This window comes from Azolla caroliniana, unplaced genomic scaffold (genome assembly GCF_043228905.1).
Source record: "Azolla caroliniana isolate FFs.n. ecotype wild unplaced genomic scaffold, voAzoCaro1.0.p SCAF_7, whole genome shotgun sequence".
NCBI lineage: Eukaryota > Viridiplantae > Streptophyta > Polypodiopsida > Salviniales > Salviniaceae > Azolla > Azolla caroliniana.
The window spans coordinates 17,588,418-17,612,181 of record NW_028230442.1 but is presented as its reverse complement, the minus strand read 5'-3'; the positions used below and the strand labels follow the sequence as shown (position 1 = coordinate 17,612,181).

General features: G+C 36.4%; 2 protein-coding genes across 3 annotated transcripts; both read left to right on the top strand.

Moving 5' to 3' along the window:
* Positions 1-922: 922 nt before the first annotated feature.
* LOC147862127 (protein WALLS ARE THIN 1-like) lies at positions 923-4,576 on the top strand. The gene is made up of 7 exons (XM_087323135.1): positions 923-1,784; positions 2,470-2,532; positions 2,641-2,757; positions 3,210-3,447; positions 3,559-3,717; positions 3,838-3,989; positions 4,077-4,576. The coding sequence occupies exons 1-7, from the start codon at positions 1,435-1,437 to the stop codon at positions 4,240-4,242; spliced, it is 1,245 nt and encodes a 414-aa protein (XP_087179261.1). The 5' UTR covers positions 923-1,434; the 3' UTR covers positions 4,243-4,576.
* A 7,101-nt stretch (positions 4,577-11,677) lies between these two features.
* On the top strand, positions 11,678-21,583 carry MLH1 (MUTL-homolog 1). Of its 2 annotated transcripts, none has more exons than XM_087322583.1 (16): positions 11,678-11,956; positions 14,353-14,525; positions 14,663-14,735; positions 16,221-16,355; positions 16,435-16,645; positions 16,831-16,979; positions 17,088-17,186; positions 17,257-17,323; positions 17,693-17,837; positions 19,413-19,507; positions 19,586-19,694; positions 19,772-19,937; positions 20,107-20,268; positions 20,353-20,515; positions 21,125-21,279; positions 21,369-21,583. In XM_087322583.1, the coding sequence occupies exons 1-16, from the start codon at positions 11,714-11,716 to the stop codon at positions 21,411-21,413; spliced, it is 2,190 nt and encodes a 729-aa protein (XP_087178709.1). In that variant the 5' UTR covers positions 11,678-11,713; the 3' UTR covers positions 21,414-21,583. The 2 variants fall into 2 exon arrangements, with proteins under 2 accessions (XP_087178709.1, XP_087178708.1); XM_087322582.1 differs by having other exon boundaries at positions 21,122-21,279.
* The last annotated feature ends 2,181 nt before the right edge of the window (positions 21,584-23,764 follow it).

Here is a 23,764-nt window from a genome sequence, read left to right as displayed (position 1 = left end):
GATAATTGATACCCAATGATTGATGGTCATGAGCTCGAATCTGATGATGGTCAAGAGCTCGAATCCGGCCTAGTGCGGCGGACCAAGCACATGACATGCCATTGTCTTGATGGTCATGAGCTTCGAATTCTAGTGATGGTCACGAGCTCAAATCCGGCCTGGTGCGGACCAATCACATCACGAAAGCAATCACATGCCACTGTCTTGATGGTCATGAGCTTGAATCCGATGATGGGGTCACAGGCTCGAATCCGGCCTGGCGCGGACCAAGCACATCACAAAAAGGCATCACATGCCATTGTCTAATGATGGTCACGAGCTCGAGTCTGATGGTGGTCATGAGCTCTAATCCGACCTGGCGCAGGAGGCAGAGACCAAGACCAAAGACCAAGCACATCCATCACATGCTATCACATCACATTGACTTGTAAGTCATTTTGTTTTCTGAATTATTCCTCTTTAGAGAGAGGCCTTACATGCATACATTACATACATACATACATACATACTCTCAGGAACTAATAATAGTCTGAAGATGACGACTGCCCATAGCTTTGAGCTTACGCTCTATAGCAATGGCAGAGACAGAGAGAGTGAAGAAGAAGAAGAATAAGAAGGAACCGTATAAAAGGATATCAGAGAGAGACCCAATTTCGGTAAGTGACCCTAAAACCCTAATCAAGACGTAGACTAGAAGAAGAAGAAGAAGAAGAAACCCTAAAAGAAGGATATCAAAGATAGACCCAAATAAGGTAAAGGGCTCTAAAATTCCAATAAAGTACATTACATTCTGGTAGAACCCTAATCAAAGCTGTTATACTATTGTAAAACCTTAACCAACAGTATTGTATTCTACTAAAACCCTGATCAACAGTATTATTTTCTTGTATAATTCTAAGCAAGAGTATCATATTCTGGGGGGACCCTGATTAAGCGTATTATATTCTGGTAAACCCCTATCGAGGATATTATTTTCTTGTCAAAACCCTAATCAAAGTAAATATTCTAGTAAGACCTCAATCCCAATGCTCTAAAGTTATTTCAGATATCCAAATTTATAGTGGGTACAAAACCCTAGTGAGAGAATGCAGAAACCCTAGGTTCATCTCAGAGAATTATATTTTAGTAAGTGTGCATTTTTTATGAGTCCTAACTCTACCAAATTTTAGGGAATCCGTAATTCATCAAAGGTTTTAGATTTGATTGAAATCCGAAATTTATCAAAGGGTAGGGATTCTAAACTAAACTCTAATTATTTAATTTTTCTAAACCCTAAATTTAACATCGAACCAAAGTTTTGTAAGTGGGTCTTAAATCAGTTCTTCATAGCTTTGAGATTTTGGACTCGATTGATTGATTCATTCCATTGAAAGCCTACTTTGCTCCGAACTCATTGATCTTCAAATTGCAATCTTAAGAAACTCTTATATTTTGATGGACGCCAAAAACAACTCTACCAATGAAAAAACCTTTGATTTCCATGGCCAACATATGACAAAAGACCTTAACTCCATCCATAGTCGCTCTGAAATGAGCATGAGAAGAGTGACTTCCCCAATGCTGAAACCCCTTCTCAGTTATATCTCGACGGAATCCCGGGTTCTTTTCTTGTATGGTAGGGTTCATGCGGCGTCCGCTTTGGTTCAGATTCTCTATGCAGTTTTTGGGATCTTGGCACGTGCTGCCCTCTCGAATGGCTCTGCAAGTAGTCGAGCTATCTTCCTCGTGTACCGGAATGTCATCGCGGCTGTCTTTGTCGCACCTTTGGCCTTCATCCTAGAAAGGTGAGGGTTCTACCTGATTTCTGATGATTATGCATGATGTCAGTTAGTAATGTATGGTTTGCTTGGCTAAAAGAGCCAGACATTAGTAATTTAGGGCTTTTATGGGGCTGCCTTGGTCATGCCTCTTTCATTCATTCATTCATTCTTTCTTTCTTGAAAAGCAACTTCTATGTAAGTCCTTTAATAGTTTAAGTGGTTGGATTTTTTGAGTTTTGAGGGGTAATGGTTTTAGAGGTTTAGGATTTAAAATTCTAGGTTTCTAGGGTTTCAGTAATGTTTTCTTTATTGTGTCACCATCATTCTCGAAGGTGTAAGGTCCTCATCAGAAGACCTTGTGTTAATTCCACATAATGTGCTGGGAATGTATGATTAACTGCATAAACATAGAACGGCTTCAGGTTTAGGATCGTATATAAGGGTTTTGGTGGTTAAGGTCTTATAAGAGTTTTTAGTGGTGGTTTTAACAAAAAATTACAGAATTCATGGAATTGGGGATATGTATTTGCTTGATGTACGTAAGTTTCTCCTACTAATGTAAAACTATAATGGCAGGATCTATGAGATCAGAGTATGTTTCAGCTTCATCTATTCAATGTTTTACTGATGTTGTAAGATCTAAGTACAGAACACTGAATTCTGAATAAAAAATGATCTAAGATTCTTCTTTATCATTTTTCCTCGCCAGGAACGCCCGTCCTACGTTGACCTTTACTAAACTCTCGCAGTTTTTTGTTACCGGCTTAATTGGGTAACTCCTCCAGCCTAACTAGCTTCTTTTGTGAACATTTTGTACACAATTGGACCTTGTATGAAGATTTGATTGTATTCGTTGCTGTGTGGAATTTCTTCTTTTCAGAATCTGCAGCAACCAGATGCTTTTTGTTACAGGACTAACCTATACCTCGGCAACATTCACGGCTACCATGCAAAACCTGACGCCTGCATTGACATTTGCATTAGCTTCATTACTCAGGTGCATATTGATAATGTCAAAAATGCTCTGTAATTGATACAAGAAAATATGTGTTAAAAAGTCTACACAAAACTTGATGGGAGTGCAAAATCGATGTGATATGGCTTCCTCGAACTTTGACTAAGATAATCATGAATGAAGATAGAAGCGAACAATAGAGTTGCCGTACTATTTCAATATAACCTCTTAAAATAGTGAAGATTTTAAGCAATCGCTGTCGAAAGTTGACCTTTTGATCGCTAAAGCAACTTAATACCACCATGAACCCTGTGTTTGCTGTTTTTTGGGTAAAAATTTGTGTGTTTAGGATAGAGACAAAATGCTTGCATGTAGATTCATTCTTCAAGCTTGTTTTTATCTTTACATGGGTTTGAACTGTTTCTTGGAAAGAGGCCTTCATATTGTCAGTAAAAAGCATTGTTTTCTTGACCTTTTTACCTTTGTGTCTTTAGGATAGAGAAAATAAGGCTTAAAACAAGAGAAGGGAAAGCAAAGGTATTGGGGATGATCATAGCTGTTAGTGGAGCTATGGTGATCGGATTATACAAAGATCCGTCACTACTCACAGTTGGAGGATCGTTTGTTCAAAGGTTAGTAATGTTGGGGTCTTCTTCGAATGCATCATCGAAATGGGGGGTTCTCTGTCTTCTTGGAAATTGTTTAACATGGGCCATATGGTTCATCATACAGGTATAGTACTCGAAGAAAAGCTCGGTTTGTGTAATGTCATGGAACTATGGCCAAATTCATCAAAAAGATCTAATGTTTTTTCTTTTTCCTTGTGACTTCCACCCTCGATAGAAGCCAGTTCTGAAAGATTATCCCGCACAACTATCGGTGACAGCATTTACGTATGTATTTGGAAGTATCCAGCTTGCATCGATAGCAATATGTGTGGAAAGAACACCTAGCGTATGGGCTTCAACGTTTTTTTTGGACTTCTCGGCCATTTTATACGGGGTTTGTTTTTTTTTTCTTTTGCTTTGGAGTTTTCATATGGCTTTTCCATATTTCGTTAACATAAACAAACATTAATGTTGGAGTAGCGATGATGATGAATTGATGATGTTGTGCATGTAGGGGCTATTCGCATCTAGCGTGGCTATGACTCTCCAAGCATGGTGTGCTTATGAAGGGGGACCAATACTCGTTGCGGCATATCAACCTCTCCAAACAATATTGGTAGCAATACTATCTTATGTATTCCTAGAAGAAACTCTTTCCGTGGGAAGGTTAGCGAAATGGGCCTTTTCTTCTTTTTCCTTTGGATGTTATTTTGGTGAGACATGTACATATAACAATTTGTTATGTATCTACAGTTTGACCGGTGGATTGTTTATTGTCGTCGGCCTTTATCTTGTTTTATGGGGGAAATCAAGAGAGACAAGGGGGTATATAGTGGTGGAGGATAAGCTGGATGATAAATCTACGTTGATCATCAACACAGAGCCACGAGAGGAGCTTAGACAACCATTACTCCATTGAACACCCACTTTTACCTTCTCGATGAAATGTAGCAATCCTTAGTATGCAATCCCATGCATTCAATTACAAGAACATGCGTACAAGTAGAGTATGTTTGTTGCGTGAAGAAGTAAAACTACCCCATTCATGGATTTCCAAAGCCTTCTAAGAGTTGGTTAAACCCTAAATACCACACCTTCCTATTCACTCATGCATTGGAAGACATGGAGATCAACAAATATATATTCGTAACATTGCACAACATGATCTCGATAATAGTGGAAGAGGCTACGTACATAATGCATTACCCTTGCATGTGTTGACCATGAAAAAACGACTACCTCACACGGAAGAGTTTATTAAATCACCTCAATAGTATGGAAAACCTATAAGAAAACAATTATGTAGCTTCATCATGTAAAATAAAAATGGATTGGCAAATGACTTGATTTTTTTCAAATAAAAATTCTATTTATGTGAAACTCTTACTTACATACATACACAATTATCTATCATTTGTTGATATCATATGTTTATGATGGCACAACAATGTTTTCTCTCCCAACACTTTCTTGAGTCACTCTTGACAAATATATTGTACCGTTTATGTGGTTTGGTTGCATGTTGTGAAGTTTGTGCCCATTCTTGAGAATAACTAGAGATTAGAAACATTGGCATGTCTATTCTTGAGCATGAAATGACACTAGAAACATTAGCATTACGACGTCATGAACCAACTAGAGACAAGAGACAAGATAAATGTATGCTAGATTGAAACACTTGATAGATATGTATGTATGCTAGATGTGGTGTCTAATAAAGGGCCCAGTATGTTTCGGATTGCCATTGCCTTGCAGATTGAAATACAGATCTCTCTTGGAATGCCTTGCTTTTCAACATATGTGGAAACTAGACCACTTGGGTTGGAGCTCCTTTGATCCACCTCCTGCCCATGCATTACTAAACATGTCAATTCCCCACCCCCTGTTACAATCACAATTGTAGGAGCATTGCAATGCAGATTTAAGCATCTCCTAATGGTCAATCAATCTTTAAATCTTTTAGCATTCAATATATAGCATAGAATCAAAACATGTTTAGAGGTCGAGATAAAACTAGTTATACCTTCGGTTGCTAGGAAGCTTCATGACGGCCCCATTCCATCCAAGGGAAAAGAGTTTGGACTATAGTGTGCTCTTACATTACAAATTGTTAATCATCCACTCCTCAGTGTTTTTTACGTGTTACACGTATGTATCTAGGTGCCGAAATCACATGTCACTAGCATGTTTTTGACATCCCAAGACCTCTCCTTGTATGTATGCATGCCGGTTGAATCCTTGGTAACTAGAATTCCTCATTGTAGGACTAGAAATCTGTCAAGATAGGTCATATTTGTTGTGAACCTCACTTCTTTATTAGTTTTCCCTAAGTTTCCCTGAGTACTTGGCAGTCATATGTTGCATTGGCATTAACATGTATTAAGAGGAAGAGACTTTGGCAGACCTAAGAGAAGGGTCATGTGTCCCCACTAGTATAAAGAAAATTGTTTTTTTAAGTTAAAGCAAAAAGAGGTGTAAAAGCAAATGAATCAACTTCTCTCAACGTTTCTTCTAAGTCGATTGCTAATTCTCTAGACTTTCATCCCTTTCTTAACCATTTCCCTCTCTTTCTCTCCTAAAGGATTAATATTAACCACTTCACAACAAGCCTAAAGGACTCCTTGGCCACCTTGCCCTTTGATAGTAAATGCAAACGTCCCATCCAATATGGGGAGCTTGCCCAATAAATCTTGGTCACGTTTATTTAATTAATTAAAGTCTTTTTTCTTTTTTTTTATCCCATTGGTCAAATTTCTTTAATTTTTTAGATTTTAGATTTTTTTATTGTCCATAGAGAGGCCAGTTTTGTGTTCTCAATATGTGTCTCCTTCCTAAAAAGGGGTATTCATACATTGAAGCACAAAGTCTCTGTGTGTGAATAAGGCATACACATATGAGCTCAACCTTCTAGGTGGTGTCTTAAGTATGTCACTTAAGTTATCACTCCCTCTTAATATGTCGTCATATCTTGAGCAAATTTCACTATATGCCGAGCATGTGAAGAGCAAGTGGCATTCATCCTCTGCCATGCCTTCATTGCATACTTCACATGCCTTCAAATTCGTTACATTTTGATACCATGATGCAACTTCAATACCTAACTTGTGAGATCGAGTGCGTAGTGTGAGGGCTCTATGAGCATTATTACTCATTTTGGTGATGCGATAAGGTTGGATACGATCAATGGGCTTTTTGCCTTATATGAGACCAACATTCAGGGTTGACATTTGCCATGTAGTATTGTAGCTTTGTCCTATTAGCATCTTTCCACTTCATCCTTAATGATTCCACCAACCTTTCCGTAATCATAGCATCACTTGAAAGCTCTAAAAGATCATCCACACCCCATCTTTTGAACCATTTTCTTATGTCACAACCCAACCGGATGAGAGAATTTTACTCTTATGATTATTTTGTAGCTTGCATCCAACATTTCAAGCAAGATGTGGTAATCAGTGATATTCAAGAGAATTTTGACCTACGAATGCCTTTGATCAATCTTGTTACATTGCATTATTCAAGCCCACCCCAAGAAAAAGGGGTTGTGATTTATGGGAACCCAAGTCCAATAGGTTGGGATTCTTGAGATGGGGAAGAATTTGGATTATCTACAATAGCAATGACACAAAATAGGAAAACATTAGAACCATGATTTATTAGACCACATTCGACCTAATTTGATCATATCACCACATCACAACATTTGGTATTCTTGTGGCTAAGGATCCTAAGACTTGTCAATCACACTCATTTGAAAAAGGACAAGACCATAATTTTTTCTGCTTGGAGGTGTTGCCATCTTCCCATCTTGTATGTAGGATGATGGTAAACACATTTTAAGATCCGATCAAATCACATGACTCAACTTGACTTGGAATGGTAACAATGCATCACTCTTTCATTCTCAATTATCATAGGGACACCTACAAGAAATGATATGATACACCCCATCACAATTATCATCCCCATAACAAAGTTCCATTGCAATCTCTATACTTTGAGAAATATCAAATTTGAGAGCCCTTACAAGTAACATATAGATTGAAGAATATCAAATTTGTCAAATATTCATATTATAAAAATTGTAGCTACTTTTTCATAATGTGTGAATTTCATGATTTGATGTTTTACCAACAATGTTGGAGAACTATATTGCTCCTATACAAATATTTTGTAAAAGATTTAATATACAAATAATTATAAATCAAATCCTCATTTAGAAGCCTTAAAAGCAAAACTCTCGTGAAAATATTTGATCCAGTTATTCAAAATTATTGTATGGAAACAACTGTGCATATAGGAAAATACCTAAGGATTCAAATATAAAGAATCAACAGTAGGTTAGAGTTGTGCATTTGTAGCCAAAACTTTGTTTTCATTTGGAAACCAAAATTTGGAGTGAGGCACTGACTGGATGTTGAAGTTTTTTTTTTTGAACAAAATATCCTTCCATTAGTTTACAAAAAAGGCATATCAGCTACAACCTACAAAATAGGTGGAAAGGAAGTGACTGGATGTTGATGTTAAGCATTACCTAGCAAGTTTTTGCCGCTTTTGATGCCAGACATTAACTTAGAATCTTTGTGGGCAAAAAGTATGGCAGTTTCTGCCTAGCATTGAATTGATTGTGATGCCTTTCCCTCTCAATGTACATATTGCAATTTTATGTTAGACATAGACTTGGCATGTATTTGGATGCAACATAGGCCAAATGATGTGTCGCAACAAAATTTACTCCATTGTATTGGAAGGTCGGAGGACAATGCATGCAATTTGATTGTACATGAAGAGTTGTCTTGCTATCTTTTTTATTGCAATGGCAAGGACATTTTAATACCCCACTTGAATTGCATGGCTCAGCTCGGCTTTGCTTGCTAAGAGGCTCACAATGCTTGAATCACAAGATCAAGCATGATAAACATCTCACACTTCAATGCATAGATTTCTCGACCATGGGTCAATGTTTCCCTATGTGAACTTTTAGATGATTACAATCTATTATTAGACTTGTGAAATATAAACTTCTTAACATGAAATAGTCTTTTATGATTGTTCGCTTTCGAATATTATATGTACTTATCTCAAATGTATTACTTTTATGCCTTATAGTGTTGATTTTTTTTTATTATACTTGTCACATGCCTCAATCAATTAGGTTAGATATGAACTCTAGTGAGTCATTGCCTTTTAAGTGTAATAGAAGAGAAGTAGCGCAAAAGGTTGTGTTGTTATGCATAGAACTATTTATCGGTATACATTTCATAGGTGCAAAACATTTGAATTTTCTTGTGTTGCACTTGTATTTAGATCTAGGTTGGCAAGAAACATGGGAATTGGGCATCCTTGAGGATGAGTTCTTGCATCAAATCTAGGTGAACCAACATGGGGGGTGAGGCATCGTGGAGGATGAATTATATTATACTTTTACAATGGGGATTAGAAGCAATACCTTTATACAATGTTTCAATGACCTTACAAATATTAAGATTTTGCATTCAATAGGAATGTGTATTAAAAGAAATAATATTCCAAAATTCAAAAGGCCACAATTATGAGAAGTGGATGAAGTGTCATCTCTCATGTGTTTGAGTTAGCACTTTTATGGTTAGAAGATGAGGTTCATTGCATGCCACCACCCACAAATATTGAAACCGTCTTCTCCACCAAAGTCGTGTCTAATTGTCTTCATGACCAAGATTGGCTTTGCAATAGTGAAAGTGCAAGAAAGTCTAATCGTATGTAAGACATGCGTGACTTATGTTAGTAGAACTATCATATAGACATCAATCATGTGCCTTTAAGACATAACTATGTATGATTAACAAGTTCTTGAAGATTATTGTTGATTAATTCTATTTTCTTCCTTGACAAAACATACAAAAGCTATTGGGAACCTATAGCATATAATAAAAAAATGACATGTGAAGCGATTGCTTGAATGGAAGTGCACGTCGATGATTTTTTTTTCTATCTTTAAGTGCTCGATAAATTATGAATAGGATGTATGTTAGTAAGGGAAACATGTTAGAACCAATGAGTATTTTGATGACATTGTTTTTTGTATGGAAGCTTCATAGACCAAAATTGTTTCATAAGAGAGTTGTTTCTCTCCATAACCATCATCCCACAAGCAAGATTGTATTTTTGACTATGTAGCATGATGGCCATCCATTGGCCATGATCGTATGACAATTTTCGGAGTCATAGGTAAGCATCTTGCCAAGTGGAAAAAGTGAATGCTTAGGGTTTAGGGTTTATCATATGTACAAACCTACACAATTTATTTAACAAATCATCTAAAACTCGACATTAAATGGGGCTCCATGTCCCTCGAAAGGCATGGGTAAATTAGACAGTAGACAACAATGGTGAAGCTCAATTATGTACGAATGTTACTATGGTTAAATTAGATAGAATATCATAGTGGATCTCTTTGTTCATAATGTCAAGTATCATATGGATGTACCGATAAATTTATCCTTGAAGATACCGATTAGAGAGCAAAATGGCGGCTTAGGTAAGTGTCCACATTGCGGTTATTAGTCATTAATCTCCCATAGAAACTCAGTATATGATAAAGACAAGGAGATGTGCGCGTGAGAGAGAGAGAGAGAGAGAGAGAGAGAGAGAGAGAGAGAGAGAGAGAGAGAGAGAGAGAGAGAGAGAGAGAGAGAGAGAGAGAAATCATGGTTTTATACTTGTTTTCAAACTCTAAAAGAAAAGGGGGGGGGGGGATGGAACTGCTCGGTTCTAAACTGGAATGAATATACATGTAATGATGTATGTATGTATGTATGTATATACCCACTCCCTCTTTGAACCTTACCCTACCCCACCCTACAAATATTGGTGCCTCCGAGCAAATCATCATCAAACATTCGAATCTATAAAGGATAGGATATGCATTTTTTCTTTCATGGCTAATATAGTATGCATGCACATACATATTCGAAACTTTTTGCTCCTTCATTCCCACAAAATCTGTGTTGAACCCATGCCCATCCTACTATCCCTCCTCTCCTACCTTCATAGCTACACTCTACACTCTACACTCTACAACCAACAAACACAAGCTAGATGCTTTGGATCCCGCCCCTTCCACCTAACAATCAACAACGGTTCAGTTCAATTTGAGCGTGTCAAAACCGAACAATTAAAAAAATTAAAACTTGAAACAAACCAAACCGAACCATGAAAAATCGAAACCGTTAAACGAGAACCGTTCAAACCTGTTACAAAAAATCGGAACCGTTAAAACTGTGGTTTCAGTTTTCAAGTTAGGTCAAAATTCAAATTTTCAATTTAAAATTTTTTCATTATTTAAACTTTTAAAATTTTAAAGATTTTCCCAAAATGTGAGAATTAGGCTTAAAAATGGAAAGATTGTTTAAAAAAAAAACTAAAAACAATCGATTGGCAATTGTAAACCATCAAACAGTTTTACCCGAACCGAACCGTTCACCCCCAAACTGAACCGTTGTATAATATAAGAGAACTATTTACTATAACTAGAGAATTACGATGGATACATGAAAGGTCAAGACTATTCAAGAGCGGGCCATTCCGACTCGACTCTCGAGTTTGTGAAATTCTATCAATGATTTATCAAGGGATTCTCGACAATTGTGCAACCCTTGATAGCTCTTATGCACAAAGATGCTCGTTTTCACAATACTATGGATGCTCGAAATGCATTCAAGTTGCTAAAGCAAGCATTCATCACTACCCCCATACCTCTGCGTCCAAACCCAGCCAGGCCCATCCTTTCAGGTTGAAACCGATGCCCTTGATTTTCGCAATCGTTAGTCATCCTACCGTACTCTAAAAGACATTGGTTTCTCGTGTAGTGTTGGTCATCATTGATGTTGGAATCCCAAACATATAAGCACATTTTTCAAGGGAGAGGGATGACACACAGTCTTTTATGTAAAGAGAAGAGAAGAGATTGCATTGCATTACATTCATTATTAGTAGGAATCGGCTCAGCTCCGTTAAGGTTTGGCTAAACCGGTTTAGGTACCGGTTTGGTTCTGGTTTGATGACACACAGTCTTTTATGTAAAGAGAAGAGAAAGAGACGAGAAGAGATGGCCATTACATTACATTATTAGTAGGAATCGGCTGGGCTCCTTTTAAGACTTAATCGGCTTGAATAAACCGGTTTGGTTCAGGTTTGGAAACCTCCCCAAACCGGGTTAGGCGTAACCGGTTTGGTTTGGACAAGGTCAAACCGGTTAAGGCGAAACCGAACCGTTGCCGATCTAATAATTTAGTTTTAGTTTTGAAGCCTCTGTCTGTCTGTCTGTCTGTCTGTCTGTCTGTCTCTCGCCATAGCCATACCTAGTTCCTTCTACGCACACGCAGACCACACAGAGACCACACACAGAGAGAATGGCTGCTCCAGAAGAGGACGCAGATGGCGCTGCCTCTCCTCTCCTTCCTCCTCCCATCCGCCGCCTGGATCCGTCTGTTGTGAACCGCATTGCAGCTGGCGAGGTCATCCAGCGCCCGGCCTCCGCCCTCAAGGAGCTCCTGGAGAACAGCCTTGATGCTGGATCCTCTTCCATCTCCATCCTTATCAAGGACGGGGGTCTCAAGCTCATTCAGATCGCCGACAACGGACATGGTATCAGAGTACGCTCTCTCTCTCTCTCTCTCGGATATTATCTCTTTTGTTTCTTTGGAAGTGTCCAGTTTCGAGTTATTATTGATTGGCCTCCACAACGTTCAGCTATGTATGAAGAAAACTAACGTATGTTATGCGATGCTATTTATGAATGCTATGCATGAAGGATTTTATGTATGTCTGTAAATAGGTATGTAGGGGGCTTTGTCCCTCAGTCAGGATGTATGTAATTGTATGCTTTATTTCTTTCTTCCTCTTTCTGATGTTTTGATTTTGCTTTTGAAAGTGATTTGTGAATACTATTATCGGTCATCGGTCCACTCAGGCATGCATGTATGTCTATGCTTACATCTGTCTATATATATACACTAATTTGGTCTTCATGAACCACATTTATTACATTTCATTGCAACTTTGAACATTAAACATGGCCAGCTAATGAGAAGGCCTAAATATTCGAAATGCATAATGCATAATGTTAAAATTGATTATCAATATGTCCCTGTACCTTTAAACTTGCAGTGTTTGGAAAAAAAAACCTTAGTTTAGTCTATAAAACCTAAATCCTGAATATAACTATCAAAATACGAAATGTTTTAGAATTAAAAAAAACCTTCAAATATTTGGTGTATTTGTTGATAAATGGCTTTCAACAAAATTCAGATGAAGGTCAATGAACTCATGGTTATTAGCGCTTTCTCAGGCATTGCATTGACATGCCTAAGCTTTTGACAATTTATGAGAAGGCTGAACCTTAGTTTGGCATATAAAACCATAAAGATATAATATGCCTGTCAAAATATGAAATGTTTGTTGATAAATAACCTTCAAACAGATGGCATATTTGTTGATAAATGTCTTTCAACAAAATTCTGATGAAGGTCAATGATCTCTTGTCAGTTAGTTCTTTCTTAAGCATTGTGTTGACATGTGTAAGTTTTTGACAATTTATGCGAAGGCTGTATTATCTGAAATACTTAACGTGACTCACACAAGAAAAATATTTAAAGCTTATCAGTACCTGAAATTCTTGGACTCATTGTCAATTTATGTGAAGGCTGTATTATTAGTTAGATCTTTCTTAAGCATTGTGTGGACATGTGTAAGTTTTTGACAATTTATGTGAAGGCTGTATTATCTGAAATACTTAATGTGACTCACACAAGAAAAATATTTTAAGCTTATCAGTACCTGAAATTCTTGGACTCATTGTCAATCTCTCCATCTCCAGAGTTTCTATACATCTTTTCATTTGTTTATACCTTCACTTCTTCTCTTTCTGTTTTTGCTTTTTGTTTACTTGTTGAAATATGATGAAAAGTTGTATATTGATTCTTTTTGGATATTATGATATGGTAGGGATGCTGTGGTCTCTTTGGGGTTTTGTTTATTCCCATTGTATATGGTAAGTCAAGACTCTTACCAGTTCTTATGATGGTACATTTTAAGATTGTATAATGTTTATGTTGGTTGTATGCTTATCATGGTAGGATTCGCCGCAAACTTTAAAAAGATTTGATCATTTATTTGAAAGCAGCAAGGTCTCTAGAAGATGACCTTTACTGAACGTTTCTGAACATATGCTATTATGAATCATCTCAGAGGAGATTATTCCATGTAAACATAAGTTGTTCATTGGACTTGCCATTTAGAACAGAGATTATATTGAAACAAGAGATAACTAAACCTGTCAGAGATTGTGATGGTATTGTCAGGACGAAGTAGGTGTGATATCATGAGGAATTATGATATGGTATCTTCAGACAGTTTGGAAAGTCAATAATGCAGTTGTCTGCAATAAGAAAAAACCCATATCAACATTCTGAGTAGATGGCAAACATAGCCTGCTATGTCCTACTATGTGATATCAACATGGCTAGTTGAATGGCTTGTTGAGTTGTGTACGCTATAGAGCAGTTACAGGCACATTGCTGGCAATTGTTTTACACATTTTAGGTTTAGGTTATAGTAAGATCAACGAATTGTTTTGTATCAATGAAATATCACAAACATTATTATTGATAATTTGGGTCTCATGGTTATTGTGGCCTTTGGGCAATTAAATATTTCCATAACAGATCTGGTCCGTTGGTTTGATGAAATAGGAAATCCCCTTCTTTTTTTATGGTTCAGTCTCATTGTGTCTTTTCCATACGAATGCATGCAGCAAGATTTCCAAAGACTTGGATCTGCAATGAAATGCTTTATTACTTGTTTGGTGGCTTGTGCGTATTCATATATATTATAGATAAAAGTTCTATACACATTGCTCACACCCATATTATTGCTGGTAGTTTCTTTCTTTCCACTTTTACTGTACAAGGAGAAAAATGTTTGTTTCTCCTTGGATGTTTGTACATTCTCATCTTCATTATAAACTTTATGTGATTGTGCATGCATACAGTATGAGGATCTTCCAATATTATGTGAACGACATACTACTTCAAAACTGAGTACATTCGAAGATCTACAGAAAATAAATACTTTGGGCTTCAGGGGGGAAGCGCTTGCAAGCATCAGTTTTGTTGCTCATCTCACAGTGACAACAATGACAACTAATCAAACACATGGATATAAGTAAGTACGAAGATTTTGGTTAGTTAGTTCCAATTTTTATGGAAAAATGTGTTATGCACACAACTCCCATTGCTTAATATATGTGATTTGAATGCATAATGTAATGTTTCTATGTATAAACTTTCTGTATTTTACAGAGTTTCATACAAGGAAGGTGCTGTGGAAGGAGAGATGCGTCCATGTGCAGCAGTCAAGGGAACCCAAATAACGGTAAGTGTAAACATGCATCATTTGCAACTTCCCTGTATTGCTTGCCTTTGTGCTATTCATTTCAAATACATTTACTGTTTGATGCAAATGTCTATTCATGTTATATTATTTGTTCATGGTCATATGAAATGATAGACCTTTATATAAGAATACGCCTCAATGATTGATAACTGAAGCATTCTTAATGCTATGTGCATTATCTGCTTTGATTTTCAATCCTCATACCATGTGAAACTGGGCTCCAATCACAAATAGCTGGACCACAAATACCCCTTCATCCTTCGCCACAAATAGAATAAAATAATACTTCTACACAGAAAAGCACTAAGACGAAGAAGACCTCTATGCATCCTACTGTATAAGTTACATCTGTATTTTGGCCTACCTTTGAAAACAATTACAAATACCTTTCCCCACACAGTAGTTGGAAACACACCGTTGTATAGTAGAGCCACTCAAAATAGTTATTATGATGAAATATATTGTGATATAAGGAGACACTTGTAACAAGAAGTGACTCAGGGGATTTGTACACAGAGACAAGCAAGATCAACCTTCCAACGCCTTGTGCGGAAGAAGAAGAGATCATTGGCTAAATTTGAAGTAGACATGCATAGGTTGTTCCTATGACAAGCATGCTGGGAAAATGTTTAATGAGAGGCAACCTAGAACACTGACTAAATTCACCTTAGACTTGGCATGGATATGCAAAGGCACTCTTTGACATTCCCAAGCAGCCTCCCTACCCCATTCATATAGTTCATGCCCATGTAAATCCACCTGTTTTACTCCAAATATGATAATTGATGTTGATTAGTCACAATTTGGAAAAGCTCAAGATCATGATGGATTGGTAGGTGGCACTTTATCTCTGTCCATTTTGGCCTCCTAAAAGATATTAAGATATTTTTAACTCTATCTTTCAATGTAGCTTTTTCTGAGCTTGAACATGTACAATGGAAAACTTTAACCTTTACATTAGTAAAAGAACCTCGGAGTACCAAAGTCAACAACTGGAGTTCATTGTCCTCTCTGGTTCAAGAGCCCAGTGGGCCTACGATTCACATGCAGGCGCATTATTTCTCAACAATGTGACTCATATTTCTGGACACTCAGTGATTGCTATACTGTGGTGTTTCAAAGGATCTTCATTTAAAGCCAATACTTGGCAGCTAGGCCACTATATAATTCACCTAAAGTACTCATTATGGAGTCTGGATCCTATGTCTTCAAACTTCAAGTCCCTCTCTTGATGGTTGACAATATGCAAATGTTTATTTTTGTTGGGAATATTTTGTTTACTTCATTTATAAACAAACATTATGTTTTATGATTAAGTCTTCTTAGAAAAAAGTATTATGATTAAGCTAAAATGTAGTTTCTCTCATTGAAGGGTACAATTGTGCATGTGAATGTTTGATTTACTATGCTCTTGAACAGGGCGAATTAACTTATTTCTTGAAGCAAACTGTTAACATATTACAGGTAGAGAATTTGTTCTACAATGTAGCTGCTCGGAGAAAGGCTTTTAAAAACCCAGCCGAGGAATATGGTCGAATTCTAGATGTAGTCAGCAAGTTTGCCATTCACAAGATTGGAGTCAGTTTCCTGTGCAAAAAGGTGGATAGCATGGGGCCATTTGCTTTTTGAATTGATGTACATTCAATACGAAATATTGAATTAAACTCCTCTTTACCAGCATGGTGAAAATCGTGCGGATATTCATACAACAGCATTGTTGACAAGGGTAGATGCTATCCGGGCTGTGTATGGACCAGGTGTTGCACGTGAATTGATTGAAGTCTCAGTTTCTGATGATGATCCATTGCGAGCTCAATTTGAGATGGAGGGGTTTATTTCAAGTGCCAATTATAGTGCCAAAAAGACCTCGTTCGTGCTTTTCATAAATGGTAACAATGTTCTATAACTTAAACAATCATATCATGTTTTGTCTCTTTGGGTTGCTAATTCTTGAAATCACATTTTTCTTATTATTTGTTATTGAACTATGGTTTTTGAAAACCTTAAAAATTCATGGTCTCTAAAATCTTAGTCAGACATTGAACATTCTCTGGCATGGTGAACCTTGAGGCAGACAGGCTAGTGGAATGCTCAGCGTTGAGAAAAGCTATTGAGGTTGTTTATGCAGCAATTCTTCCAAAAGCATCAAAGCCATTTGTGTACATGTCTATTTGCTTGCCGACTGAGCATGTTGATGTAAATGTTCATCCGACCAAGAAAGAGGTAGCTTATTAATTTCCATCATTTGTTTGTATGAACATCTGGTATTTGCCAGCCAGTGTTTATTGCTTACATGTACATTCATCATTATCTGTTACTAACATCATTCAGGTGAGCTTCTTGAATCAAGAAATCTTGATAGATAGTATCCAAAAGGCAGTTGAGGCAAAACTTATGAACTCGAATGCTACACGGACATTTTACACACAGGTGCATCACTGACCTTGCAAACATGGAATGATCCTAGGTTTGATATTAAAATATTTTCATATTTATGAAGACTACTCTCCCTGGAGCGTCACAAGTTTCTCATGGTGAATGCGAGGCAAGCCCCACACTGAATTCAGGTAATACATTAATAAAGGGATGTGGGATTAGATTCTACTTTTTTTTTCACATTAATGCCAGCATATCAAATATCATACCCTCACAGCCTGTTATGATTTGCTGGAGTTATGAACCCTTGGTATCTTTACGTGAGGCTTATCTATACTCTGAAGGCAAAACACATAGAAAATCTAGTTTCAATATCATCACCAATACATCACCTTCTTACATGCTAAGATAATAAGAACATATTGATGGAATGCTGCCAGATTTAAAAATCTTGTTTCTGTGATGCATGTGGATTTTTTAACTATGCGACTGTGCAGTTCTAGGAAGCATCACAAATGGCCTTGTAAATTCTGATGAGTGCAGAAATAAACAATATGCAGGAAATGCAACTCTGCAAATTCAGAAGACTCCTGTGAATAAGTTAATTCGTGTAGATTCATCAAATCCAGCTGGAAGATTACATGCTTTTCTGCAGAAAAAGGATGCAAATCCTGTGGACGATGACAAAGAACTGACTGCTATAAGGTAAACATTGATGTTAGTTTCAGTACTCTACCTATTGAGAATTAATGAGCTGATATCAAATTATCACTCTTAGCACTAGTTTATAACCAATTCTACTCTTTGAAAAGTATTTAAGTTGAATGATATGGCAATACCTCATCAGACTATTGTTTCTTGAAAATCAAGTATTTTTAAAGCATTTGATTTAGACATAGATAATGTGAAAAATCTCTGAAAATGTTTCACGGAAAAGTAATATCATGTTACGAACTATGATGGAAAGCTCTTCCAACCTCATTTACTGGACTTGTCATCATTTACTGAGTTGATTCTACGAGACAACTAAGCCTAGGGCTTAAATACTTGGTACCATCAAAGCATGCTTTCCCCGTCTACATGACACGTGATCATGTCAAATGATGGACAAGCCTGTCCTTTATTCATGGAGTCTGACCCCGCTTAAGTGTTCTTGGAAGGTAAAATATCAGATGCATAAATCCAATGCCTCTAATTAAGTTTAAAAAGTTTATTGGAATACAATGTTTGTGGACTTGAGACATTATGAGAATTTCCCTATGGGCGACAAAATTTACTTGCAGGTACTTGAGGTCACTTGAGAATTTCCCTCTGGAATACAATGTCTGTCAACCTGTGGTTGAGAATTGCTTTATAGACCGTTAATTTGATCCTATCTATCAATTTACTGTGGTTGTGAATAAACCCTTAATTTGATCCAATTCACCGACAACTTACAACCTTCAACAGTTGCCTAAACGTAGTAGTTGAAAAACACAGAGGGTAATAATGAGCAGCATTTACTTATTCACCTGAAGACAAAATCTGTTCTGAAAAAGAGTGCATTACTCCACCCTCCATTTTGATTTTTACTGAATTATACAAGCTCATTGGGCCTATTGCAATGCAGTCCATAGACATTGTTGATTAGGATATGCTATAAAATATGTATAGGGAAGTTTGGGATCTGTCATCTAGGTTAGGGATCAAGATATACATATTCAGTACACAAACATAATGGGACTGGATGAACTATGGTAGGGAGAAGCTATATTCTCACTATCTCTGTTTCACATGAATGAAAGCTAAAATAGCCCTCCAACTTTACAAGTCGCAATCTATCGTCCAATTTCATATAGGCTTTTGTAAGAAATTCTTCCTACATCTTAATGAGGGAGATGCCTCTAAACACAATCCAATTGAGACGAGGATGCTATAGAATCTATTCCATGTGGTCAAATTGTTGGTTATAATGAACTCATTCTAGGATGGACTTTATATGTAGGGTAGATCTGGTTTGGTTTTAAAAAATGTAGGTAGTTACATTGTGTTTTTATATAGTTCTTACAATAGATTTGTGTATTTTGTTGTCATCTCATTTGTTTTCTTTTAATTATGTCCTTTTCGCTTGCTTGTAATTAAATAATATTATTCAAGCTAATTCTGTTGTCTTTGTTCATATTCCTGTTTATCCATTTGTTGTAGTTTTTTGTCCAGATTCAATATGGGAAACTGACAATATCCTTTCAATTGATTCCAACAAATTTGATTGTGTTAAGTTTTTATGTTTCTCCCCATCAGGCGTGCTGTACGACAAAGACGAATTCTGAAAGAAGGTGCAGATCTAACAAGTGTACAAGAACTGTTGGCTGCAATTGATCAGGATACACATGCAGGTCTGTTATGTTTTATTCGAGTCAATGGTTTATTAATATGCATATACCGACAATCATTTGGAACATATGGAATTATAGGTCTTCTGGATATGATGAAAAATTGTTCATACATTGGGATGGCCGATAATTCCTTGGCATTATCTCAATACAAGACTGGCTTATACTTATTTGATGTGGTCAAATTGAGGTGCGAGTCTAGAAATTCTATCCAAATAGAGTACTCTCCTTGCCTTTTTTTTCAAAGCTCTATTGTGTGCCGTACAGTAAGGAACTTCTCTACCAACAAGCCATCCGAAGATTTTCCCATTTTAATGCCATGCGTTTGACAAATCCTGCACCAATACAAGAGTTGATGCTATTAGCTCTTGATGAAGAGGAGTGCTTAGGAAACTGGACTGAGAATGATGGACCGAAAGATGAGATAGCTAAGGTATCCTCATAGCATGTATTGATTAATCTAATTGATGAGAAACATTGCACCTAATTATCTTATCATGGCAATTGCATTGAAATTTGAAAGTTGTGTCATGTGATTCATATTGTTTTTTAAGGATGGAAGCTTTGCGGTTAAATACACTGAATATATGAACATGTTACAGTTGAATACTAGAATATTACTGGCAAAGGCTGAGATGCTGAGAGAGTACTTCTCTTTCGACATTGATGTAGATGGAAATGTATGCACTATTCCTATAATTCTGGACCAATATACCCCTGACATGGATCGTCTTCCTAAATTTCTGCTGAGTTTGGGGAATTGTGTAAGTGATGATGAGTGATGGATTTTTTCCCCTTTTCTTCGTTGTGCTGTTTTAAATTTGTGAATTTGATACTTTGGGTTACAGGTTGATTGGGATACAGAAAAAGAATGCTTTGAAACATTTTCTGCTGCCCTGGCAGACTTCTATGCCATGCATCCCCCAATGCTGCCAAACCCATCTGAAAATGGGCTAGAGTTTTATCATGTTGGAAAAAATAAATCCGCAAATCCAGAAGCACATGATAAAGGTTATTAAAAAAATTCCATTGAACTTCTATTTTGATATAAGAGTGTACATGTATCTCATATATACGCAGATGATTAGTTAGATACTGTGGTTGTATGCATGTATCGACAGCTTTTAACATCCCCTTCAATAAGAGCTAGACATAATGTGGCATTTGGCAGTGGAAGATGTAGTCAGAAAGTCGATATAGCCCCTTTGTGAAGCCAAGTGGTAATTGATGACACATCTATATTCGAGCAGCATTAGAGTATGTCAGAGTTTTTAGGACATTACAGATGATAAATGGCCGTAATAGCTCTATTTTGTATGTCATTCTTTCTGTGTAAATCTGTATTCGGGCAGTACATAATATGTCAAGGTTCATAGGACATTATAGATAATAAATGGCACTAATTGCTCAATTGTGTCACTGTACATGTAATCTGATTGAAAATTTTTCCTTGTGTAAAATGTGCTACCGTATTTCCATTCGTAAAATGCTCGGATCCAAGAAAACTGTTTTAGAGCTTTTTTAAATATATTTGTCAGTTCTGAGCATTTTTCTTATGTGAACCACACAAGTCGTAATACTCAATACGTTTTCTTTTTTGTTTAAATGATTCACAAGAAGCCATCGAGGATGTGGAGATTGATGAGGATCTGATTGCTGAAGCACAGAAGGCATGGGAACAACGTTCATGGACCATAGAACATGTCCTATTTCCTGCATTGAAGCTGTTTTTGAAGCCTTCAAGGCAGATGGCCACAGATGGAACTGTTATCCAGGTAAAAGCAGAGTTGGAAGATTACACATATATGTAGTGTGTATTTGTTCTATGTTTTGGTAGGCTAATAATCACTCTCTTCATTGGCAGGTGTCTTGTCTTGAGAATCTGTATAAGATATTTGAAAGATGTTGAAGTTCTTTAGCCTAGTTTAAGGTAAAAAGATGTACTTCTCCATGCTTCTTTGACCATTGACACACCGAGTAATTTTGATATGATGACAGAGATGAGAATTAAGTTGAAAGGTTCGAAATTGCTGCCTCTATTTTTTTGATAAGGGTTTTTAATTAGAGAAAGTTCCATTACACTTGCATTTTCATGTTTAAGAAAATAAAATGGCTTAGGTAAGGCTTTAGGAATCACAAATGTATGTACATGAAATGTTGTGCATTGAATTAAGGTGATGACGATGCAGGAGGTTGACAACCTAGAGTGCAGAAGTTTGGAGATTGTACATGATGTTTTGACTTTCATAATTAGCCGCTTGTGAGTCACACATAAGAGTGCTGTTTTTCTTGCTTCTTGTATGACATGGTTTTGGAAATTTGTTTAGTTGTATGTACCCAATTATTAGTTCTCTTGAATAGAGTGCACTATTTTTGGCTTGGCCCAAGGCTGGCTATCGGTGCGTTGATTGATATGGTCTCTTTATATTATTTGATTCTAGATATGCTCAATTGATAGACAAAACGCATCAAACTCACACCATTGTAGTTTATGCCTCCTTTGCAAGAGAATAATGAGGGGTGCAATTGGACTTGCTGAAGTAGCAACACTCAATTCATGACAACAAAACACAATAATTTTAGTGGGTTAATAGTAGGATAGTTGGGGAACTTGGTATCTATCAAGGGAGACAAACCCATGAGGACAAATGGCATATGAGCACACTTGGTCATATGCTTTCTTCAACACAAATGCACATGTTTTATGGTTTGGTTTTGATTTTCAAGTTAGTTCAAAATTCAAAATTTCACATTTAAATTTTAAAAATTTTAAGTTTTTTAGTATTTAAAGATGTTTATTAAAATATCAAAATTAGGCTTAAAAAGGACAAAATAATAATAATAATAATATTTGAAAAAGGATGATCATCATACATGAGCTTAAAACGGTTCAAAGATGTTTCTTAAAATTTTAAAATTAGGCTTAAACTTTCAAAAAACTCATGATATTCTCAAATCCCATGTTGCATTGCAAGTGGATGTCAAGACAAAGAATAGCAAACACAGTGAACCTTCCTTTGTTGTAACTTGTAAAGCTATTTCAATGGTAGAACCTAAGCTTCACGGAAGTAGCCCATGCTACATTAGTTAGGTGGGAAAGCTATCATTTGGTGGCATGGTATTCCAATACATTGGCTAACTTTATTGACATATTTAAACTATAGTATTTACAACCACTTGAGGATTACATTATTCATACATGAATGCAAACTCAAAAATCGATACTTGATGGAAAAAAATAGTTTTCACTTGTCCTTAATGACATTCAAAATTTGAAATACCATTGAATAGTGCATGATAAGGATCCGAAAAGCTTTCAAGATGTTAGAGATTATACTTCGCTATATGAACATTTTTCAAAGAATGATTATGATAAAATTGAGTCAATAGGACTAAACCCATAATTTTTCAATGGAAAATACAAGAAACCTAATGATGATGTTGGTCAAAACATCACGCACATTCATATATTGCCATGTTTAATGACTTTATGTGGTTTGCATAAATTTTTTATATAACCTTAAAACCATGCAAAATTGTACCTTTAAATAATATATTAAGGTTTTGCATGTAGCGCCAATGTTGAGAAACTCTCAAACACCCATGCCGTGCTCATGATAACGATAATAAGGACTAATACTTAACTAACACGTCATCAAGTAGAGATTAAAAGTATTTTGAGACGAACACAAGTAGCTCAAGTTTGGGTTAATGGAAAGGAGTGATACATATGTATGTGAAAGTAGAAATAAGAACTAAGCTAGTGCTTAGGGTTGTCTCTAACACAACTAAAATAATGGTAAATTATGATGTAGGAAAGTTTACATCAATGGTTACGCCACATAAAGAAAATAGCTTTTCTCAAATTTACATTACTCTTGCAAAGTGGCCCATGAATGACCTTACACTAATTGACGTCTTACTTCAAAAGTGATTGAAGGTTATATTGAGGCTAAGTTCTAATTCCTAAAAATATCTTTCTTACTAGATCCTACATCCCTACTTTAGCTTTTATAGTTAGTTCTAAGGATTACATTCTTGAACTAACATATCCTATTTATCTAGGATTGCATGTCTCTCCAAGGGATGGCTATCAATTTTTATGGACAAAACTATTCTACCAAAATCATCTCCCTAGATGATCTTTTTTAATCTTAATTATGCATCATTCAATGTGTTTTCTAGTTCAAATTGGTGGGATAATCAACTCAATTCAAGGTTGCAACTTGCCCTTTTCATTGTTTAGAGTGCATGTCTTAG

Excerpts from the sequence above, each read along its gene's own strand:
- LOC147862127 (XM_087323135.1), top strand. The coding sequence starts at position 1,435 with ATGGACGCCAAAAACAACTCTACCAATGAAAAAACCTTTGATTTCCAT. Across the intron at positions 2,758-3,209 it reads GCATTAGCTTCATTACTCAG|GATAGAGAAAATAAGGCTTA; the intron begins GTGCATATTGAT and ends TTGTGTCTTTAG. Across the intron at positions 3,448-3,558 it reads CCATATGGTTCATCATACAG|AAGCCAGTTCTGAAAGATTA; the intron begins GTATAGTACTCG and ends CACCCTCGATAG.
- MLH1 (XM_087322582.1), top strand. The coding sequence starts at position 11,714 with ATGGCTGCTCCAGAAGAGGACGCAGATGGCGCTGCCTCTCCTCTCCTT. Across the intron at positions 16,646-16,830 it reads GTTCGTGCTTTTCATAAATG|ACAGGCTAGTGGAATGCTCA; the intron begins GTAACAATGTTC and ends ACCTTGAGGCAG. Across the intron at positions 20,516-21,121 it reads TCCAGAAGCACATGATAAAG|AAGCCATCGAGGATGTGGAG; the intron begins GTTATTAAAAAA and ends ATGATTCACAAG.